Source organism: Pinus tabuliformis, chromosome 6 (assembly GCF_031772625.1).
Source record: "Pinus tabuliformis cultivar Carrire ecotype Pingquan chromosome 6, CPIR1, whole genome shotgun sequence".
NCBI classification, from domain to species: Eukaryota; Viridiplantae; Streptophyta; class Pinopsida; order Pinales; family Pinaceae; genus Pinus; species Pinus tabuliformis.
Window position 1 is genome coordinate 1,860,577,680 of NC_142292.1, and position 24,530 is coordinate 1,860,602,209.

The window sequence follows — 24,530 nt, forward strand, 5'->3', positions numbered from 1 at the left end:
GGCCTGCTGCTTACACCATATAGAGGTGGGTTCATGATACGCTGAAACCAAGCTGTGCACATCTGAAAGAATGGCCTACTTCTACCCCCGTTCAAATGGGAACTTTTCTCATATGTACTGGTGAACATTTGATAACCATAACTCCATAGGAGAGGAGACCATCCAACCGTAAAGAGAGCCACAAATCTGAAAAGACAATGTTGATTGAAGGACTTTCAGAAACAAACACAGTTGAACAATAGCAGAATAAATAAAGAAACGAATCTTACCCAGCTGCTATACTTGCATCATTAGATGGAAGTATTCCAGAGAGTATCACCTGTGAAAATATTGTCAGGAGAAATGAAGCCAGTATAAAAAAATCTAACCATATGTATGAATATACCCACAAATATCCTTCAAAAAGCTTCCTTTTATCAAGTAATGGATAGACAGAAATAAACAGTATGACAAAGAATTCAAAACATGAATGACAGAATGAAATATAAGATGTATTTTTTAAATAAAATGGATAAACAATACACAAAGGACATAAAGGTTATTAAAAGAACTAGTCAAACTAAACACGCTTGCACTTTTCCATGGTTCCAAACAACTAATGGTATTTTCTCAAGGATATTGATTTACTTTTTTCCAGAGGTTCTTATTTTTAATAAGATCGGCCTCCCTCTCAACCCAAAGGCAAGAGCGAGGTTGCTGGTACCGTGCCAGCACCACATTATACACTTGTTTAAGAGTGTCACGTAGATTACTCTTCAAGAGCTTAACATGTCACTTTATGGGATTTGAACCTGGGTGGGGAGGATAACAACTATTCCACCCGACCATGCAAACTAAACTCAATTGATTAACAATATTAATTAACTACAAAAACAGTTTGAATTATGACAAAATGGCAAATGCCATAGACCCAAAACACAACTATGCGTTCTATCTATTAAGAATTCCTGAAGTATGTGTCCTATCTATTAAGAATGTTTATAAGCTAGAAATAATTTTCAAACTTCTAATAACAGGAACCTGTGAAGAGTGCTCACCAGCCAAGACAAAAAAATAACAACCCTTGCATGGTTTTCATCCAGGTTCAAAACATTAATTGTGAAAATTGCAATGCTTAAAATCTGCATTGTTACCCCTGATGATCTAATACTGTGAACCAAAACAAACAAATATACGAGATGGAAACTATTATCCTTCTTATATTGGATATTTAATAAATGAACTTTGCTCATTTCAATATGTAGGTTGTCTCAACCTAATTTAGAGCTCTTTATGAACATATGACACCAATAGGCAAGGAATATTGAGAAAACAAATCAACATATTCAAAATCAAGAAGCCAATATAAATCATCCTTTTGTATGTATCAACTTAGACGAAATATAACTTACCAAAGGAAGGGTAACAGTGTTGCCAAATGCACAAGCCGCAATAACAAGAGCCTCACTTTTGGCCAATATATCATCTCTTTCATTAGGCTCTCCTTCACACAAGGAGCCATTTGAAGCATTTGCTTGTATTATGCAACTATTGTTTCTTATTAGTATGATCGCTGCCTTACCCAACATGGCTCCTACCAATATCTATACTGTCCAACGAAAATAAATTAAATGAGAACATGCAATTCTATAGATGCATAAAATGGAGTTTCAACAAACATATAGTTACATAGAATACCAAAAGAAAGGAAATTTTGTTCCATTAATGGCTCATAAGGAGATAACCTGTAAGATACTAATAAATGGAATCAAAAGAAGTTCTCCAAGAGGATGAAATGCCATTGTTTTGGATACCTACATGGAATCAAAGTAAGGTAAGATTACTTAACAATTAGGTTTTATGCCCACCATCAAATGAAAGAAAAGAATACATATCTCAACAAAACAGGACATTATTTCCCTACATTAATGATAATCAAGGACATCATAATGAAGTTGAATAGATTATGGCAAATCTTACTGTTGACATAAGGAAGCAAGGTATTGTTAACCGAAATGCAACCTGTAGACATCAAAGCTTTAAGGTCAAGATGTAAGAATTGAAAATCTTTATTCATAATAGGCACCAAAACAAGCTAGTTCATTTTAAAGATTTAAACACATGCACACAGCCACATGCACACACTCAAGAAAGTGCATTGGAACTAGATTTCACATTCTTTTAAACTTTAAGGCCTGCATATATTCAAAAAAATTGCTTAGAAAAATTATCGCATGCTGATAAGAAAGAGATAAATCAAAATTAAACTACTAAACTATTATAACTATTAGTAACAGAGGAAATCAGCAAGTGACAAATGACCAAACAAGTTTTTATGCATTCTATTTCTAAAATCTACAATGTCCATGCCAATTTTCTTCCTTTTGACCCCTATGAAAGCCTCTATTGACCTTCCTATGGTCATTCATTGCCCATTAATAAACTTTCCCATGTTGAAATGAGGTATTTGAAAAAACCTAGTTATAAGTAATAATGTCTTTAAAGTCAACAAGACCAATGTTGCACGAAATGCCCCCCCAAAGATCCAAACCAGGAAACACGTCTCGTACAAATCCATGGGGGATCTTCCGTCGGATCTATGGTTCAGAAATGGGTTGGCAAAGACTGTTCCTAGAAATTCGGAACTGTGCCAGCTCGATCCGCAGTTCCATATTTACTAACCACAAATCCGACAGCGGGTCAAGCACGGATCTCGAGGGATACGAGCAGCTCCAGAAGGTTCTAGAATTTTTTTTCTTTGACTTCAATTGGGTTGGGGCTTCTCAGACACTCCCAAGGTGCTCCCTTGATGCTCCTTAGATGCTTCCTAGATGCACCCTCAAGATAAAGGAGAATGTCACTTTTAATTAAATTTTTAACATTACCATGAAATGACTCAAGATGTTTGAGAGTGGTTCCAGCCTCATCGGACTTCATATGGAGAAAATAGAATTTCATATCCTATTCAAAATTCAGCAAACTTAACAGTTTTCAAGAATTCAAGATCATTGGGATTGTGGCATTTCATTAAATTATATCATGTATTAGGGTATGAGATTGACATTTAATCAAGAGCACCAAGCCCTATATGTACCCTAGTGTTGGTGTTAATTGTTGAACTCTTTTGTCAGGCCCTTAGCAAAAATTACCTTTCAATCAAGTCAAAATCATCAATCAAGCATGTTAAACTTTTTCTACCATATTTTAAGGCTTGGATTAAGTAGTTTGATCAAAATTGGGCAATGTTGACTAATATCCCTAGACAATCGAGGTAGAGGCAAAGGCTAGACAAGAGGAGGAGAATCTATATTCTAGATGGTTGATGTTGTTGATTTATGGTAGCATTGAATGTGCTCTAAGCCTCAAAATTTGCAGGGAGGTTTGGACACATGTATTAATGTTAAAATTGGAAACTAGGGCCAAACTCCATGTGGATCACCTTATTTATGGCTTATGATATTTTTCCTAGATTCCTCTCATCGAGAGGTGTAGAATTGATCAAAAGATCATCCGATTCCGATAAGTATTTATGGAGATATGAATTTATTTTGATTATGGACAAATTGTCAAGGTCGGCCCGCAAACTTATGTAGGTTTAGAAGCCCAACAGTCATGTATATTCACCCTCAACGTTTGCATATAAATACAAGGAGCCTCCTCCTCATTTGGACAATTCATTCACTCATCTTCTCTCTCTCTCCTACGCATAAAAGGAACCTCTCTCTCTCACACGTGTGGCTGAAAGGAAGATGTCCTAGGGCAAGGAAGACGCAGAAAAAAGGACGCTAAGGCAGAAGGTCATCTCTTTGACCAGCTTTGACCAAGCGTTGACCATCCAGAAGTGTGGATTGGGTGTGGTTGCCTCTCCTAGGCAGGCCGCAATTTTTGGCATGAAAACCAAGGTGATCTAACCTCTAGTTTGACCGGTATTGACTGCCCTAGTTTAGAGCTGCAAGTTGACTTCAAAAATCTGCAAATTGACTGTACTTTTGGGGTTGTTCAAGGCTTGTTTCTTCAGGCTGTTCGAGGACAAGTTGACTAGAAATTGACCAAGCATTTTAGAGGTCAATTTCAACTAGTTTGACCAAGTTTGACTTTGTTGATCTAGGGTTTGCTGCTGCTAATATAAATTACAGGATTCAAATTTTGTATTATTTCTCTCTGCTGAACTATTGAAAATAAAAGAAGATTTGATCAAAGGGTTTCCCCGCATTGGGGTTTGTCCCTAGCTAGCCGCCACATCTTGTGTCTCTTGTCTTGGCTTGTTTTCTGTTGATCATTTAATGTTCTATCTGTACTTTACTTAATGTTTATGTGATTGCTAATCTGTGGGTAATAAGAAGAAAAATAAGTAAACTGCTCGAAGCATAGAACATACCATAATTTAACATGGTATCAGAGGTGAGGTGAAGACAAAGCCCAAGCAAGAGCAAGAGCAAGAGCAATCACCGAAGAGAAGGTTGAAGAAATCATGGGGTCCTCAACACACTTCCCTGCTGAAGACAAACTCCGTGAGAATTCTAACTATCACGGATGGAAGATGGCTCTCGATCTAACATTAGAAGAACAGGAAGTGTTGGACCATGTGAGAGGCGAAATTGTTGAGCCTCCATCAAATGCATCCGCTGCTGCTAGGAACAAATGGACCAAGGGAGAAGTCAAAGCAAGGAAGATCATCCGAGACTCTATCGACAAGCACTTGGTGGCCTATGTTTCCGAGCTGAACACCTCCAAGGAAATCTACGATAGACTGGTGAGTTTATTTAAAGTTAATGATGCAAATCAAGTCTTGTTTGTTAGAAATAAGCTGAAGGAAATTAAGAAGGGCAAAGATGAGAGTATGCAAGCATATTTCTTAAGGATCACCGAGATCAAGAACGATCTCCTATCTATTGGGGAAGTAATTCCTGACAGGGAAATGACACTCACAACTCTTGGAGGATTGCCATCTGAATGGTATATATTCAGGACTACTCTTCTCAACAATAACGTAATTCCTGAATTTGAGGAATTAATGGCCAGATGCATTCAAGAAGAAATGAGGATGGAAGAGCAAGAAATGCCCATACTTAAAGGTCATCCCTCTGCCTTTTCTTCTCATACTAAAAGAAGAAACAATTCCAGGGCTAAATCCAAAGGAAAGGCTGGACCAAAGGGTGGAAGAAAAGGACAATGTTACAATTGCAATAAAATGGGTTGCTATGCAAGGGAGTGCCCTGATAAAAGGGACTCACACCGGGACGATGATCAAAATCCCTCTCAAGGCAATCAAAGGAATGGCAGGTCAAATGGCAAAAGTAAAAGAAGTGTCGGAAATCAAGGAAGAGGACAACCATCAAGAAAGCAAGAAATTCCAGGTATGAATCTAACACTGTTAACAATAAGCAAGATGAATATTATCTACCAGCAGCTCTATCTACTACTGCTCCCCCGGACTCGCTAGGAAATTGGCTTATTGATAGTGGTGCCTCAAGGCACTTCACTGGTTACAAAGAAGCTCTTTATAATATAATAGAGAAGGAAACCAACCTAGAAATTGTTCTTGGAGATAATTCAAAATATCCCGTGAAAGGCGTAGGAAATGTCACTCTTCAATTAAATCAGGGTAATACCATTCACTTACAAGATGTATTATATGTACCTAATCTCAAAAAGAACCTGGTGTCCATTTCGACAATGGAAGACAAAGGCTACAAGGTGGCCTTCAGCGAAGGCAAGGTACGTGTATGGAAAAAGAACTTTAAAGATGCTTTTACTCTTGGGTTTCGAGTTGATTCATTATATTAGGTCGGAGGAAGTCCGTTGGGTGTCATGTCTTGTGACACATCTCTTCAGTCCGAACTATGGCATTGGAGGTTTTCTCACCTTCATTATAAAGCTCTACCCAATGTAAGAAAAATGGTGACCAGGATGCCCGAGTTCAGATTAAAGCAAGAAGGTGTATGTCCAGGATGTGCCAAACGAAAGCTCAAAAGGGGACTATTGTCGCACAGAGTGTCTAAGCACCACGACAATGCTCAGATTGGGGGTTGTCACCTTGATCCCCAATCTCTCCGTTTAAGTTGTCTCCCTATAGCAGGCTAAGGGAGGTAGACCCTATGGAAAAATGGAATGGACGAGAACTAGTTGGGAACCAACCAATTCGGGAGACACAGCGAGGCTATCAAATACTTGATTAAGGCCTAGCAAGACTTAATATTTGATTAGACTTTAAATGATTAATACTGGTGCCTTATGGAGTTAATGATCAAGTAATTGATTAGCTATTGTTGCTTAGGAAAATGAAATCTATTTGTAATTCCACAATAAAAATCTTTAACAATCGCTTGAAAATATTCGCAATATATCTAACATGTAACACACTTCAAATAATTCAAGCAATGACGATCAATTTCAACAGATGCAAGATATTCTAGCAGTTAAATTTCTAGAGATCCAAATACTCTAAACAACCATGAAATTTATATGCTGATCAATTCCAATCCTAGAATTAAAATGATTTATGCTTAGTGACCCAATCTGGGAAAATTTACCACTTTCCTATAGTTAAACTTCAAATATAAAAATTTAAGCACATTTAACTATAGAGAAATGACAAATACCACAAAAATTTACCTTTAGATCTTACCTTAGCACAAAAGACACCGAGAAGAAATTTCAAATTGACAACAAAATTATTCCTTAGGTGAATTTCTCGATATATTAAGCAAGACTAAATGTGACCGAAATAAATCAAAAAAGATTTCATAATTTTTTAAATTTTTTAATGGCCAGAGGCCACACAAAAAAAATTTAAAATCTTTACATGTGAAATTTATTTCGATTTAATACTTTAGGATTTCTCAAAGTCACAAGTAATGTGAAGTCCCTTTAAAAAAATAAAAAAATACATAAAAAATAAAATAAAAGTAAAAAATAAAATAAAATTAATGTTTTTGGATTTTAAATGTTTTTAGGATTTTTAATTTTTTAGAAAAAAAGAAATCAAAGTCAAAATAAAACAATAAAAAATAAAATCAAATTGTAATAAATTAAAATAAAATCAAAAGCCAACTGATTTTTTTTTTAATTTTTAATTAAAATGAACCCAAACAAATAACAAAAATTTGAATTTGAAAACATACTAAACTAAGTCGAAAAATCAAAAGTATGCATAGGTTAACCCTAACCAACACAATCGAATAAAACAAAAACAAAAAAAATGTAAAGGTTTTGAGCGTTTGTATGCAGGTGGAGCTTGACGGCAGAATGGATGATTGATGACAGCAGAAGGGAATGCAGGTTTGGACGAAACTATCAAGCAGCGAGGGAGCATGTATAACGCGAAGGGAGGAGAAGAGCTAACGAAGGAAGATGGAACGATGACAGGGAGAGTTTGACGGCTTGGATATGGAGCTACACGGAATGGTTTCAAGTTAAGCAGTGAGGGAGAGGATGGACATGGCAGTGAGGACAGAACTGTGATGAAGAGCCGCGGATCTGTGGATTTGAGGTTAGCTGCGGCAAGAAACAACAAAAATGGAGCTGCATTAAAAGGGTTTCAAAGGAATAACGTAGGTCTGGAGCAGCGTGAGGGGATGGTGCTATCAAAAAATGAAGGGAGAAGGGACAGTGTGGAAAGGAAATGCAGTGAAGAGTTTAGGAAATAAGCAAGGGCAACAGGGGCTGCGTGGAGAGACAGACATGTCGAATGATGAAGGGTATTGAGAGTTGTGGGTTGGACAAAGGGTATGGAGGGATGAGAGCCACAAATGCAGAAGAAAAGCGTTTGAAATGCAATGGCATCACAACAAGGACACAGGTAGCAGAAAACTTGAAATCTGAAAATTCCAAAAACCCTTAAAATGCAGACAGGAAAAGAAAATAGTAGCCCAATAAATCCTTAAGAATTTCCCAAAGATTTCTAAATAAAATTTATATGTTCTGCTTCAGATTTATTATTGAAACCCCTGTAAAATCATCTCCAGAAGGAATAACAAAAAAAAAATTAGAACCCTAGACTGCAGGAATAATGCCCCTGCAAAAGCTAGCTTTGAGGTCAGATCTTACCCTCCAGGGCCTAGATCAAGCTTCAAAATCAAACTTCACCTTCAGATCTGCAACCTGTTCATGAAAACACAAACACCCAGAATCCCAATATACCAAAAAAAAAAAAAATGAAACCTCAGAAACCCTAAGTCAGAAAAATTTTAAAAAATTACAGATCTATGCACAGGAGTAGAAGATCTACCAAATCTGGCAAGTGTGAGTCCAACTCCACTCCCAGATCTAATAATATGAGGCTCTTGAAAGCCAGATTTATCAATTTAGCACATAAAACTATTGAAATTTTAAATTTAAACGGAGGTGCTTCGCCCAAAACCCTTCATGCATCAACAATGAAACTTCTTATGATAAGCCCGGGATTCAATCAAGCTGGGCTCTTCAGAAAATACTAATCGAGAGTTGACTAGTCCAACTGAAAACTTCCCCGAACGCCCGATGATTTAAAAAAATCAAGAATTCCCTGCACAACTCAATTCAACCATTAACGTAGAACGAGAAAACGATAACAAAATTCAGATTTAATAGAGATACCTGCCATTATATTCAGAACTTAAATTACCATTCAAACCCCAGTGATCAAACAAGATACTTGTGCTTAAATCACACTCCATAAAGCTATCATCAATGGCTAAAAGGAAATATTTGCATGAAAATAACACATCTTACAGCATTTCCATGAAGAGTAACACCAACAAAAATTAACCCCAAAATCTTTTTTTATTGCTCATGAAAAAATATTACAAGAAAGCTTTCACTTAGCACACGACTCAAAGATCGAATGATCTAAACTGACAACTAACCTCCTATTTAAAGATAAATCTTCCAACGGCTAGTTCGAGTGATCCTTGTCAAAGTGATCTCGACCGTTGATGAGGATCAAAATTTCTTTTAATCTCATCTGTCGAAATTTTAAATATTGAGGAAATTTCGAAATTTTCAATTAAATGCATTTTAATAAATTAAAAAATTAAAATTTTGCATTAATTTCCTCAAAATTTTGACTTTGACTTAACCCCAGGGACCCAAGGCATAAAATTTAGCAAAATAATCAATTAACCTTAGTCCCTGGACCTGTTAAGATTTAATTTTTTAAAAGATCCACGAATTTTACCTCTAGAAAATTTAAATTTACCTAGGACCTAGGACCTATGAGGGGATAAATTATTTTTCTAACCCTCAAGACACTTTACATCATGATTTTTTACATTTTTTACATCTCAAGGGGGAAAACCCATTTGAAAATGACCCTCACAAACTACCCATTTCTGCAACACGAATATAATGCAGCAGACAAAGTAACTTGTAATAAAATAACCTAACCAAATAATTAGGTTTGTTCCCAAATCACTTTTACACAGACTCGATCTATAACACTAGGACTCGCCTAAGATCCTGGAAACAAAATTATTCCAACTTTGGAGTAAAGCTGAAGGAAAAATCTGCCGACCATTCGAGAATGGATTGGTGAGACGAAAAACCTCTCAGAATGTAGATCGTTACCAGAAAAATAAGTTTACCTAGGCAATTACATACATGACACAGATCTGTTGAGATTATTTACATCACATATATGCAGAATGGGTTTACATTATAATATGATAATCAGGCCGATGATGATAGCTGGACGACACAAACACATCGATCAGGCACTATCCCTTTTGTGAAAAAGGGGGTGTACTGCTATGGGTCGTTGACACGTAGTGGTCAACAGGGACCATTTCCCTCAAGCCAAAGCAAGAGCTCCGATATATTACAGTTGGTTCACTCAGACATATCCGGTATGATGCCTGTGAACTCCTTGGGAGGATATTTATATTACCTCACTTTTACAGATGATTATTCTCGCAAGACTTGGATATACTTCTTGAAAAAGAAGGATGAAGTGTTCTTCTGGTTTTAGCACTTCAAAGCCTTGATCGAGAATCAAACCGAAAAGAAAATCAAGACCTTAAGGACTGATAATGGGACTGAATATGAATCCAATGAGTTTCATGACTTTTGCAAAGAGGCTAGCATTAAGAGGGAGACTACTACACCATATACTCCTGAGCAGAATAGTGTGGTGGAAAGGACGAATCGTACAATTGTGGAAGCTCTCCGTGCTATGCTTCATGATCAAAGACTTCCAAAGTTTTTATGGGCTGAAGCTGCAAATACCGCCATATATGTACAAAACCGATGCCCTCATCAAGCATTGGGTTCCAAGACTCTCGAAGAAATGTTCACTGGTAAGAAACCTGACGTATCTCATTTTAAAATTTTTGGAAGCCCTGTATATTTTCATGTGCCTAAAGAGAAAAGGAATAAATTGGGTGCATCTGGAAAGAAAAGAATCTTCGTGGGCTATAGCGAAAATACTAAGGGCTATAGAATCTATGTAGCTGGTCAAAGGGAAGTCGAGATTAGTCATGATGTCACCTTTGACGAAGATATTGCTCTTAACAAAGTAGACAATCTTCCTACTTTAAGGGGATCTAAAGAAGCTGACACTATGGAACTGAAGGAAAAGGAAGATGAGACGATGCCCGATGTGGAAGAACCTATGGATCCTATTGATCCTCTTCCGCAAGAGCCTTCCTCTTCTAGGAAGAGGCCTTCATGGCTTAGGGAGACACTTGATGATGCAAAAGGACACATTGCACCCACAGGAACCTTCCGTGAAAGTAAGAAGCCGAACAGGTATAAGGGATACCTGCCCATCATGAGCACGATCATCCAAAATGAGTCTTCGTCATTCACAGATGTTGTCAAGCATCAAGTATAGAAGGATGCTATGACCAAGGAATATGAGTCCATTATGAAAAACAATGTTTGGGATGTGGTCCCCAGACCCCAGGACAAAGCAGTTGTCACTTCAAAATGGCTTTACAAGATAAAGCATGCAATTGATGGAAGTGTGGAAAAGTATAAGACTCGTTTTGTTGCTCGTGGCTTCTCCTAGAAGGAAGGTGTTGTCGCGCGGATTGACACGACAACGCTCAGACCGGGGGCTGTCACTCTGATCCCCGGTCTCTCCGTTTAAGCCTGTCTCCCACGGCTAAGGGGGGTAGACCCTGAGGAAAGATGAAGGCCAACTGCCAGACAGTTGGGCCAGGAGACGAAAAAGCACTAAAATGACTTGACGAATTGAGCAGACCAGTGCCTTAAAAGATCTAAATGATTACTAGCTAGATGATCGAAGAACATGAACCACGACCAGCAATCATCAGGAAAAGAGAGCAATGCTTTAAATATTCAGTAAAACCACAACGCTCTTCAAACAACGATATCCAGCAAACTAAAAGAAATAAATTGCTTCAAACAACAGAGAAACCAGATATCAATTTCGTGCTCAAATCTCAGCGTGAAAGATACAGCATGCATAAAAAAAAATAAAAAATAAAAAGCTGAAACTGGCAGGATAAATTTCCACAAATTTTATAAATTTTTTTTTTTTTTTTTTTTTTTTTTTTTTATAAAAAAAAAAAAAAAAAAAAAATTCTAATTTAAAATCTAAGTTAAATTTAAAAGACCCTAAAAAAAAAAAAAAATCTAAAACCTAAATTAAAATCTGAGAAATTTAAACTAAAATTTATCTAAAACAAAAGGTTAAAACTAAGCCTAAAAGCTAACTAAAATAAAACATTTAAATCAAATTACTAAAAATCAAATTAAAATCCTTTTTTGTTTTTTTTTTTTTTTTTTTTTTTATACGATTTAAATCTAAAACAAATGAAACTATAAACTAACTTAAATTCTAAAGCTAAAATCTAAAACGTAACTATATGCTATCCGCTACAATAATAACCTAGCCAAAAAAACATTAAAAAAAAACAAAAGAATACAAAGGCCGCACCCTAAAATAACCTAACTAACCATCCGACTATGGTAAAGGCAGCGGATTCAACTCATTCGAAGCCACAACCACAGCTTGCAAACGAAACAAAAACACGACGCTGAACACTTAGCCCGACCCAAACATGTCAATGCATATGCGATAAGGATTGATACAAAGCGGGAGAGAGGGCGTGACAGAATTCGAAGGGGAACGAGGTCTGGAAGAGGCCAACGCTGAGACGGCAGAGAAGAAGTGACCGTCTAAAAGCTGAACGCGTGACCCTTTTGATATATGCACAGTCAAATAAACCGTGATTGCAGGTATGACTATAAACCAGCACGACAAGAAAACGCAGCAGATTTTCGTGACAGGGTTCCCAGCAATATGTGACGGCGAATGAAGGAAAAACGAACCAGTTTTGAAACTTAACCGTGATAGATGCACAGGTCTATGAACCCAAAAGCAAGGTGAATACGATTTTTCGAAATTCGTTTGACACACAGAAATTTGCTTGAGGATGGATGACGCAGCAGCAAACTGATTTTCCTTAGATTTCCCAATAAATTACTGAGGAAAATCAAATGCGATTCATGACAGCAGGTCCTTAGCTTCTGAGAGGAGAAATCGATGCATAAATGAGAGAAAAAGACAGCCTTTTGGAGCAAATCGATTTAAGCTTGCTTAGTTTGATGAAATTGCTGAATAAGTTCCACCAGAAATCAAATCATAAGCTACTCAAATCTGAAACCTAAACTGTGTATACATTCACACTTCCATTTTGTTTCAAAACTTTCTCTGTCATTGTTCAGTGTTGTGCTTGCAGTTTTAAAAGAACAGCAGGGTTTTGTAAATACCTGGGATGGTTTGGAACCTGCAGAACGCACCTTTTCACGCTTGACTTTCACTCTGGCGCAATGTGTTTTCAGCAGCAGCATGGGCCTTTGAAACCCTGGAAAACAGATAAAACAAGAGCCTAGCAGGGATATGCAAAATTTTCAGCGTAAAACCTTCAAAATTTACCCACAGTTACAGAAATTCTACAGCTCTTAGAACAGCCAGATTTAACCATGATTACAGTAACATTTTCAAGATATCAAACATTTGAACTTTACTGTGAAATAAAGAAAATCCCTCATGTAAAACAGGAAATAAACCCTAAAAGATTAACCCAGGGCAAAAACAGCTGGGCTCTGCACAGAACAGCTTGTGGGAGTCGGCTGGTTCAGCCCAGAACTTCCCCAAACGCCCACAAATAACCTTCACCTAAAAGTTTCCTGCACACCTCAAGCAAGCATCAGCAAAAGAGGGCAAGAAATGCTGCTAGATTTCAAGAGAAAATGGAGATACCTGCCATTTTCCAGAAACCCTACAACATTCAGACCCTAGCACGTGAGCAAGATACCTGTACTCACAATGCTCTGAAAAAAATCAGCTATTTTAACTGTTGAAAACTGAAATATGCAGAAAAACAAACACCTCACAGCGATTCCAGAGAGTAACACCAGCCAGTTTGAACCCCAAAGTCTTTTTATTAATCAGAAATCAGTTTACAAGAGAGCTTTCAGTACAGACTCACAGATCAGATAAACCCAAAAATGACCCCCTAAGACCCTACATAAAGGAAATGATCCCAACGGCTAGTTTTGGGTGATCCACAAAAATATTATTATTTTATTGCTTAGGGTTTTTGCTTTATGCTTTTTATTTTTTATTATTTTTAATTTTTCAATTTTTTTTTTTTTTTTTTTTTTTTTTATATGAATTTATTATTTTTATTCATTAAAAAAAATTTAAATTTATTTTAAAATGGATCATCAAACCCAGCCGTTGGAATCATCACCTAGCACCTAGCACCTGGGACTCATGAGGGGATTTACAACATTTTCAACCCTCAAGACACAATTCATCATGATTTTTTACAATTTTTACAATTTACATCTCAAAGGGATGAATCCACTTTATCATAGACCCTCATAGACCACCCAGATCTGCGACACAACTATAATCTAGCAGAGTAACACGCTAGGATTCTCCTAAAGTCCTAATGACGAAATGCATCCCGGCTTTGGGGTCGGGTTTGAAGGAAAACTCTGCCGATCCATGGATCGGTGAGACTAAAAACCTCCCGGGACGCAGATTGTCATTAGAAAGTTAGGTCCACCTAGGCAACTTTACATACATGACTCTGATCTGCTTAGATTATTTACAATTCAAACGTGCAGACTGGGTTTACAACAGGAAAAATCAAGCTGTCGATGACTGTAGGCTGGCACGGACATGTCGCTCAGGAGCTACCCTTCTCTGCCAACAGAAAGGAGGTGTACTGCATGGGTAGTTGACCAGTAGTGGTCAACATCTGGCTCTACTTGGGGACACGTTGCTGCACCGGTAGGAATGTGAGAATCCAGAATCTGCATCCATACAACACACAAATAAAAATAAGTAGCGTCCATTCCCAAATCATCATATGCATTAAGTACAGGAAAAAATAAAAGCTCTTCATTTATTGACTAACTAATAACATGAAAAGTAAATCTAATCCTAAAAACAGAAATAAAATGCTGAAAAGACAAGGAGTAGGGATAGAAATACAATACAAAAGATGCCCCATGGCATCAGATATCATCTCTGAAGAACAGCTTAAGCATCTGGCCGTTCGCTAGTAGATGAAGTGGTTCACCATCCAATCTGCTCAAGTGGAATGAGTTTGGTCCAGCTATGTCTCTAATGATGTACGGTCCCAACCACAAGCTGTCAAACTTTTTATGCTTTCCTGGTTTTTCATTCTTGCGATCCCAAAGTAAAACCATATCTCCAACCTGCAAAGATCTAGATCTAGAGCATTTATCAAAGCTTTTCTTAATATTAGATTGATTTTTACATATATTTTCAAAAGCTGTCCGACGAGTCTCATCTAATTCCACAATCTGATCTATCCTATTCTGAACAACATCTTTATCAGTGGAAAAATTTTGGAGGAGCTGATAGGCTGGCAATTTTAGGTGCACAGGTAAGGTAACATCCAAGCCATAAACCAATTCAAAGGGAGATTTACCAGTAGATTTCTTCTTAGTAATTCTGTCTGCCCACAAAGCATACTTGATTTTGCTGTCCCAAGACTTCTTGTTATCTCCTACTATTTTCTTGATAATGGTTATGAGATTTTTATTACTTGATTCAGCCAAACCATTACCCTGAGGATAGTAATTCGACGAATGAGATAAGACAATGCCATATTTGAAACAAAAAGATGTAAACTCTGAAGAACTGAAAGCCTTGGCATTGTCAGTAGTGATCTTAGCGGGGACACCAAATCTAGTAATGATATTATTCTCAATGAAATCCATAATCACCCTTTCAGTGGCATTCTTAGCAGGAATGGCTTCTACCCATTTAGTGAAGTAATCAGTAGCAGTCAAAATCCAAGAGTAGCCATTGCTAGAATTTTCATGGAACTTCCCTATGAAGTCCAGACCCCAATGCTGAAAAGGTGCCTCTACAATAACAGGTTGTAGAGGAAGGGCAGCAAGCTTCTGTTTCCCAGTGAACAGTTGACAGGCTTGACACGTTCTAACATACTTGTGCACATCAGAAAAAATCGAGGGCCAATAATAGCCGGCTCTCAGGATTTTGTGGGCAGTAGTTCTAGCGGCATAATGACCACCACAAAATCCTGAATGAAATTCGGAGATTAATCTTTTGGACTCAATATCCTCAACACACCTAAGCACTATGCCCTCAGGATTTCTCCATCCAAGGCCATCCTTCATAAGGCAATACTTAGTGGCCTTTAGTCTAAGAGCCCTTCTCTTATGAGCGACTAAATGGTTAGGACACGCGAGATTTGTCAAGTAGTAAACTATGTCCTTATACCATTCATGCTCAGCTAACCTTCTTAATTCTGGTGAAGAAAGATCGTCAAGGCAAAACAGACCAAGAGTCTTTTCATTACTTTCAGCTAACATTTGAGCTAAACCTTGGCCTTTGATCAGCTTAGTGGGTCTAATCTCTAAATCATACTCCTGTATCTTAGTAACCCACCTAGCACGAGTCCCTAAGCAATCAGTTTGAGTTAATATGTCTTTAACAGCAGAATGTGGGACGAAAGCGATGATCTTAGAATAACCCACATAAGTTTTAAAATGCTTAAGAGACTTGACTAGGGCATAGGCCTGCTTTTCCATGGTATTGTACTTCAATTCGGAATTTTGAAGTGCTCTACTCATGAAAGCGATAGGCTGCTCGTGACCCTCTCTATTCTTTTGAAGTAAGACACCGGCAATGGTATCCTCAGAAGCGAAAGAAAAAATCATGAAATCTTTGGAGTAATCAGGACTAACAAGGACAGGAGCCTTCGCGATAGCAGACTTGATTTCTTGGAAAGCCCTTTTGCCCTCTTCTTGCCAGACAAATTTCACATCCTTCTTCAGAAGACTTTGAATGGGCTTAGCTATTTCCGCATAATTCGGGATAAATCTTCTAATAAAATTTATCTTTCCAAGGAAAGACTGAAGGGACTTGAGGTTATGCGGGAGAGGAATCTTTTGAATTGCTTCAACTCGTTCAGGATCGACCCTGACTCCTTCCTTAGAGATGATATGACCCAGAAGTTTCCCTTCAGTTACCCCAAAGACAGATTTAGCCGGATTCAAAGAAATTCCATATTCTCTACATCTATCGAAAACTTGCCTAAGATGATCTATATGACTGATACCATCTTTAGAGAAAACAGTAAGATCATCTTGATATATTTCGATAATTTTCCCGATCAATCCTTTGAAGGCATAGTCCATGGCCCTCTGGAAAGTAGCTCCAGCGTTTGTTAACCCAAATGGCATTCTGATGTATTCAAAAGTGCCCCATGGTGTTGTGAACGTGGTCTTGTGTCGATCTTCCTTTTTAACCCAAACTTGATTATACCCAGAAAAACCGTCTAGCAATGACATCATTCCAGACCCAGTTACTCTTTGCAACAAAGTTTCCATTTTTGGCAAAGGGTAATTATCCTTCTTGCACGCTAGATTAAGGTTTCTAAAATCGACACAAAGTCTTATTGTACCATTCTTCTTCCTGACAATCACCAAATTCGAACACCATGTCGAATGCCTAGTTTGAGCGATGATTCCTGCTGCAAGCATCTTCGCAAGCTCCTTTTGGACCAAGGGGGCTAACTTAGGATTAATCTGCCTAAGTTTCTGCCGAAAAGGTTTAGCATTTTCGTCTTTTAAGGGAATAGTATGCTCCATAATATCTTCCCTATAGCCTTTCAATTCATCATAGGAAAAAGCCAAAACATCTCGATATTCACGAAGTAAATCAATTAACTTTTTCCTTTCCTCCAGACTAGTACCTTTACCGATTTTAACCATTTTCGGATTTTCAAAAGTACCGATGTTAACTTCAAGGTACTCGCCTGGACCCAACCTGTCTTCTTCTCTCAGCTTCGTGGCATCATGCCGATCAAAATGTTGCTCTAAGGCAACTACATTTCTGGGAGTAGGGTTTATGATATGTCCATGATCTAAAGAACCATCCTCGCCAGAAACTATCCGGAAATCCTCAAACTCATCCAAACGATTGAGAAAACGAACAACTTGTTTTTCATCATTAAAAACTTGCCAATGCTCTGAGTTGTCTGGAACAGATGGTCTGAATATTACTTCCATTTTAATTTTATCGTTAATTAACTCGTCAGACAACTGGAAAGTGGTAGCAGCTACGGCAAGCTCATCTGCCAAACTATTTAGACCTCTAGGAATTGCTTCAAGGTTAAGGGCATCGAAGTGCTCCATAGTATCCCACACAGCATTTCGATAGTTTCTTAATCTCTGATTTCTACACGTGAATTTGTTCTTAAGCTGCATGATAACCAGATCGGAATCCCCCTTTATGCTAAGCAACTTAATCTTCAAGGCTTTGGCCAGTTCAAGGCCCAACAATATAGCTTCGTACTCAGCAACATTGTTGGTTGCTTCAAATTCTAAACGATAGGCAAACTTGAATACGTGACCGAGGGGAGATTTAAGCACAACTCCCGCACCTTTACCATGACTAGAGGACGCACCATCGAAATACATATACCAGACTTCATCCTTAAGATCTTGAATCTCATCATCGGGAGGAATTACGAAATTGGACATGATAGCATAGTTCCCGATGTCAGATTTTTCTTTAATTATTTCGTTATGAGGCTTTTTAGGATTTTCAACATGAAATTTCCTCTCAGGCTCTCTATTTAGTCTAACAAAACCGTCACCGCTAGGAGAAGGAATCATAGCATATGACCAATTCATCTGAATGCTTCCCCCTAGATCAGAGGCCCACTTTCTGGATAAAAGCATACCCCAAGCATCAGGTACATCAACGACAACAATATCCATAACAACCATGATGTCTGGGTAAACCGAAAGATGGACTTGCAAATCCTTGATTAAACCATGAACTTCGATTTTCTTAGAATCCATGGCACATATATTATAGTAGGGTCTGGAAACTCTTAAGTTAAGCTGTTCCATAACCCTTTTAGTCATAACACAAGCAGATGCACCTGAATCCAACATGCAGTTATTCAATTTATACCCATTGACTAACAAGGTGATAAAGAAGGGTTGATGATCCTTGTTATCAGCATCTACGCTTTGCAGATAGATAGGAGCATCATGATACTCAACCTCACGAATCTTCTGTTGAGAAGCGTTGACTTGAGGACCCTGAATTGCTTTTAGTAATTTGTCTCTTTGGGAAGGGATCTTAGCGATCTCAGAGACGGGAACCCAGATTTTAGCATTATTAAACCAACTCCCCAAATCGACATCTATTCCCGAATTTATACCAGGGTTTAAAGTTCGAGGAGGAATTTGATTCCCGCTCTGATCCTTATCCCTTCTCTGGTATGTCAAACCCTTATCTCTAGCAATTTCCAGAATTTTCTCAGGAGAAGGCTTCTCACCATATAACCTAGCCAAAATGTCATCTTCGTCTTCAAGGTTATTTATGCTAAAAGCGGATTGAGGATTCACAACATCATAGCTCCTTTCCTTAACCTCTATCCAATCATTCATGGGCAAAGGAAACTTGCTCCCTACCACGTTTATTTGCTCACCTGTCCCAAACATTCCATTATCGAAAAGTCTTTTGATAACGGGACAAGAGGATTCTTCGTGAAAATCAGCACAAGCACGACAGTAGGGAGGAGCATCATCCACCAGATTGGTAAGCGGATTAGGGGGCCTCTGCTCACTAGTTTGACCCTTTCTTTGCCAGTTACTATTTCTGTTATTATTATTTCGAGGCTGAAAATTTTGCGGTTGCGCTCTTTCCATTTGAATTAACCTATTCTGCAAAGTGTTTATCTCCTTATTATGATTGATTTCCATGGTTTCAATTTTCTGAAGCAATTTGAGAACAAGTTCATTTTCAGGCTCTTGGACTGCTTTTCCCTTAGGTTCCTTTAGTTTCGTAGCAGCCCTATCAAAACCTGGGATTTCAGATTTCCCAGACGCTGCCTTGTCCTTTTCAAGTTCTACAGCTAAGGCTTGGCAATCACGATAATCAGTAAGTTTAGCACGCCTTAACTCATAAGATGGTTCGGGACCAAAGGCATCGATATAAAAATCTTGGAGAGTTTTATCTGAAGGTTTATAGTCTTGAGGTAATTCTCTAATAATACCATTAAACCTTCTGTTAAATTCTTCAACAGTTTCGTCTTCTCTCTTTTTCATCAGAGTAAGAGCTCTTACAAGATGTCTGCCCTCTCTCTTATCTCCAAATTTTTCTCTAAATGCAGTAATGAGTGATTGTAGAGAGTCAAAAGTATTAGGAGGTTTTTCTGTATACCAGTCATGAGCATCACCTCCTAGAGTCAAGACAAAAAGGGTCATCCTGACATCTTCATGATCAAAATCAGGAGATCTAGCATACTTAGCCATCCATATGTTGAAATCTCGTAAATGGGAATTAACAGTAATGGCATTATCTCCATGAAAACTAGGCAATTTGTCTATCCCAACAGATGGAATATCATTGGGGGCTCCAGGAATGTTAGAAAAATTACAAGGGGCAAACAGACTCATGGTGCTGCGCTTAACTTGACCTTTAAAGAGCAAATGAATATCGGAGAGGGCTTCTTGTCCAAGATTTCCAAGAAGTGTACGAGAAGCGAGTTTGTGTGATCGCACCCTATAAACCTTTTCAGGATCAGGAGTAGGATTGCACAGACTGCTCGGATGTCTTCTAGTGTACACTCTTGCAGATAATATAGGAAGTGGAGTCGCCACTTGAACAAGAAGTTAAGCACAGGAAAGCTTGCAAAGCAAGAACCAAGGACAGAAAAACTCTATCCCCGGCAACGGCGCCAAAAAATGTTGTCGCGCGGATTGACACGACAACGCTCAGACCGGGGGCTGTCACTCTGATCCCCGGTCTCTCCGTTTAAGCCTGTCTCCCACGGCTAAGGGGGGTAGACCCTGAGGAAAGATGAAGGCCAACTGCCAGACAGTTGGGCCAGGAGACGAAAAGCACTAAAATGACTTGACGAATTGAGCAGACCAGTGCCTTAAAAGATCTAAATGATTACTAGCTAGATGATCGAAGAACATGAACCACGACCAGCAATCATCAGGAAAAGAGAGCAATGCTTTAAATATTCAGTAAAACCACAACGCTCTTCAAACAACGATATCCAGCAAACTAAAAGAAATAAATTGCTTCAAACAACAGAGAAACCAGATATCAATTTCGTGCTCAAATCTCAGCGTGAAAGATACAGCATGCATAAAAAAAAATAAAAATAAAAAAGCTGAAACTGGCAGGATAAATTTCCACAAATTTTATAATTTTTTTTTTTTTTTTTTTTTTTTTTTTTTTTTTTTTTTTTTTTTATAAAAATAAAAAAAAAAAAAAAAAAAAAATTCTAATTTAAAATCTAAGTTAAATTTAAAAGACCCTAAAAAAAAAAAAAAATCTAAAACCTAAATTAAAATCTGAGAAATTTAAACTAAAATTTATCTAAAACAAAAGGTTAAAACTAAGCCTAAAAGCTAACTAAAATAAAACATTTAAATCAAATTACTAAAAATCAAATTAAAATCCTTTTTTGTTTTTTTTTTTTTTTTTTTATACGATTTAAATCTAAAACAAATGAAACTATAAACTAACTTAAATTCTAAAGCTAAAATCTAAAACGTAACTATATGCTATCCGCTACAATAATAACCTAGCCAAAAAAACATTAAAAAAAAAACAAAAGAATACAAAGGCCGCACCCTAAAATAACCTAACTAACCATCCGACTATGGTAAAGGCAGCGGATTCAACTCATTCGAAGCCACAACCACAGCTTGCAAACGAAACAAAAACACAACGCTGAACACTTAGCCCGACCCAAACATGTCAATGCATATGCGATAAGGATTGATACAAAGCGGGAGAGAGGGCGTGACAGAATTCGAAGGGGAACGAGGTCTGGAAGAGGCCAACGTTGAGACGGCAGGGACGGCAGAGAAGAAGTGACCGTCTAAAAGCTGAACGCGTGACCCTTTTGATATATGCACAGTCAAATAAACCGTGATTGCAGGTATGACTACAAACCAGCACGACAAGAAAACGCAGCAGATTTTCGTGACAGGGTTCCCAGCAATATGTGAAGGCGAATGAAGGAAAAACGAACCAGTTTTGAAACTTAACCGTGATAGATGCACAAGTCTATGAACCCAAAAGCAAGGTGAATACGACTTTTCGAAATTCGTTTGACACACAGAAATTTGCTTGAGGATGGATGACGCAGCAGCAAACTGATTTTCCTTAGATTTCCCAATAAGTTACTGAGGAAAATCAAATGCGATTCATGACAGCAGGTCCTTAGCTTCTGAGAGGAGAAATCGATGCATAAATGAGAGAAAAAGACAGACTTTTGGAGCAAAACGATTTAAGCTTGCTTAGTTTGATGAAATCGCTGAATAAGTTCCACCAGAAATCAAATCATAAGCTACTCAAATCTGAAACCTAAACTGTGTATACATTCACACTTCCATTTTGTTTCAAAACTTTCTCTGTCATTGTTCAGTGTTGTGCTTGCAGTTTTAAAAGAACAGCAGGGTTTTGTAAATACCTGGGATGGTTTGGAACCTGCAGAACACACCTTTTCACGCTTGACTTTCACTCTGGCGCAATGTGTTTTCAGCAGCAGCATGGGCCTTTGAAACCCTGGCAAACAGATAAGACAAGAGCCTAGCAGGGATATGCAAAATTTTCAGCGTAAAACTTTCAAAAATTTACCCACAGTTACAGAAATTCTACAGCTCTTAGAACAGCCAGATTTAACCATGATTACAGTAATATTTTCAAGATATCAAACATTTGAACTTTACTGTGAAATAAAGAAAATCCCTCATGTAAAACAGGAAATAAACCCTAAAAGATTAACCCAGGGCAAAAGCAGCTGGGCTCTGCACAGAACAGCTTGTGGGAGTCGGCTGGTTCAGCCCAGAACTTCCCCAAACGCCCACAAATAACCTTCACCTAAAAGTTTCCTGCACACCTCAAGCAAGCATCAGCAAAAGAGGGCAAGAAATGCTGCTAGATTTCAAGAAATGATGGAGATACCTGCCATATTTCCAGAAACCCTACAACATTCAAACCCTAGCACGTGAGCAAGATACCTGTACTCACAATGCTCTGAAAAAAATCAGCTATTTTAACTGTTGAAAACTGAAATATGCAGAAAAACAAACACCTCACAGCGATTCCAGAGAGTAACACCAGCCAGTTTGAACCCCAAAGTCTTTTTATTAATCAGAAATCAGTTTACAAGAGAGCTTTCAGTACAGACTCACAGATCAGATAAACCCAAAAATGACCCCCTAAGACCCTACATAAAGGAAATGATCCCAACGGCTAGTTTTGGGTGATCCACAAAAATATTATTATTTTATTGCTTAGGGTTTTTGCTTTATGCTTTTTATTTTTTATTATTTTTAATTTTTCAATTTTTTTTTTTTTTTTTTTTTTTTATATGAATTTATTATTTTTATTCATTAAAAAAAATTTAAATTTATTTTAAAATGGATCATCAAACCCAGCCGTTGGAATCATCACCTAGCACCTAGGACCTAGGACTCATGAGGGGATTTACAACATTTTCAACCCTCAAGACACAATTCATCATGATTTTTTACAATTTTTACAATTTACATCTCAAAGGGATGAATCCACTTTATCATAGACCCTCATAGACCACCCAGATCTGCGACACAACTATAATCTAGCAGAGTAACACGCTAGGATTCTCCTAAAGTCCTAATGACGAAATGCATCCCGGCTTTGGGGTCGGGTTTGAAGGAAAACTCTGCCGATCCATGGATCGGTGAGACTAAAAACCTCCCGGGACGCAGATTGTCATTAGAAAGTTAGGTCCACCTAGGCAACTTTACATACATGACTCTGATCTGCTTAGATTATTTACAATTCAAACGTGCAGACTGGGTTTACAACAGGAAAAATCAAGCTGTCGATGACTGTAGGCTGGCACGGACATGTCGCTCAGGAGCTACCCTTCTCTGCCAACAGAAAGGAGGTGTACTGCATGGGTAGTTGACCAGTAGTGGTCAACAGAAGGTATAGACTATGACGAGATATTTGCACTTGTTGCCCGATATACCACCATCTGCTCAATCATAGCCCTTGCTGCTTCGCAAGGATGGAACCTACATCAAATGGATGTCAAGATTGCGTTCTTACATGGTTCGATCAAAGAGGAGGTCTATGTGGAGCAACCCGAAGGATTTGAGATTTATGATCAAGAATCTCATGTGTGCAGGTTGAAGAAGGCCCTCTATGGGCTAAAGCAAGCACCCCGAGCATGGTATGAGAGGATCGATAGCTACTTGATGAAGCTGGGATTCACTAGGAGTGAAGTCGACCCTAACCTTTACTTTAAGGTTATAGATGACAAGCTTCTCATACTAGTGCTATATGTTGACGACCTCTTTCTAACAGGTGTAGACCCTCTCATTCACGAATGTAAGAGGGAGTTGGCTTTTGAGTTCGAGATGAAAGACCTAGGACTTATGCACTATTTCCTAGGACTAGAAGTCTAGCAGAAACCAGGGGAAATTTTCCTATCTCAAGGAAAATATGTGGTGAAGATATTGGAGAGATTTGGCATGGTGGACTGCAAGCCCGTAACTACCCCAATGGAGCTTGACTCCAAGAAGTTAAGCGGTAGTGCTGCCGAACCTATTTTATGAAATGCTACCGAGTATCGTCAACTCGTCGGAGCATTAATGTTCTTGGTGAACTCCCATCCGGATATATGCTTTGCAGTCAACACATTGAGTCAACATACAGTTGAGCCTCACCACTCACATTGGATTGGTGCCAAGAATCTGTTGAGATATCTTCGTGGCACAATCACTCATGTGTTGAGATACACTGTCGGAGATGTGAAACTACTTGGGTATACTGATGCTGATTGGGCAGGCAGTGTAGTGGACCGAAAGAGCACTTCCAGGTGTTGTTTCTCTTTGGGATCTGCCTCGATATCCTGGATGAGCAAGAAGCATAAATCGGTGGCTTTGAGCATCGTCGAGGCAGAGTACATTGCTTTTAGCATGGCCTCCTATGAGGCATTCTGGTTGTGAAAGCTCTTCAGTGAGCTGTTTGGATTTACATTGAATACCACCGTGATCTT

General features: G+C 38.2%; 1 protein-coding gene across 4 annotated transcripts in view; it reads right to left on the reverse strand.

Annotated features, from left to right (window-relative positions):
• Positions 1–24,530, reverse strand: part of LOC149266510 (uncharacterized) — a 624,762-nt gene that overhangs the window by 327,472 nt on the left and 272,760 nt on the right. For 2 of the 4 annotated variants that reach the window (XR_016260157.1, XM_089430591.1), the window contains exons 3-7: positions 1,960–2,001; positions 1,725–1,793; positions 1,392–1,583; positions 270–319; positions 15–186 (exon numbers count right to left, since the gene is read on the reverse strand). Coding sequence is in view for 3 of the 4 variants with exons in the window: in XM_089430591.1 (XP_089286717.1) it covers positions 15–186; positions 270–319; positions 1,392–1,583; positions 1,725–1,793; positions 1,960–2,001 (525 nt within the window). In the remaining variant the exon portion in view is untranslated. The remainder of the gene's footprint in view (positions 1–14; positions 187–269; positions 320–1,391; positions 1,584–1,724; positions 1,794–1,959; positions 2,002–24,530) is intronic. The other 2 variants (XM_089430592.1, XM_089430594.1) reach the window with 2 other exon arrangements.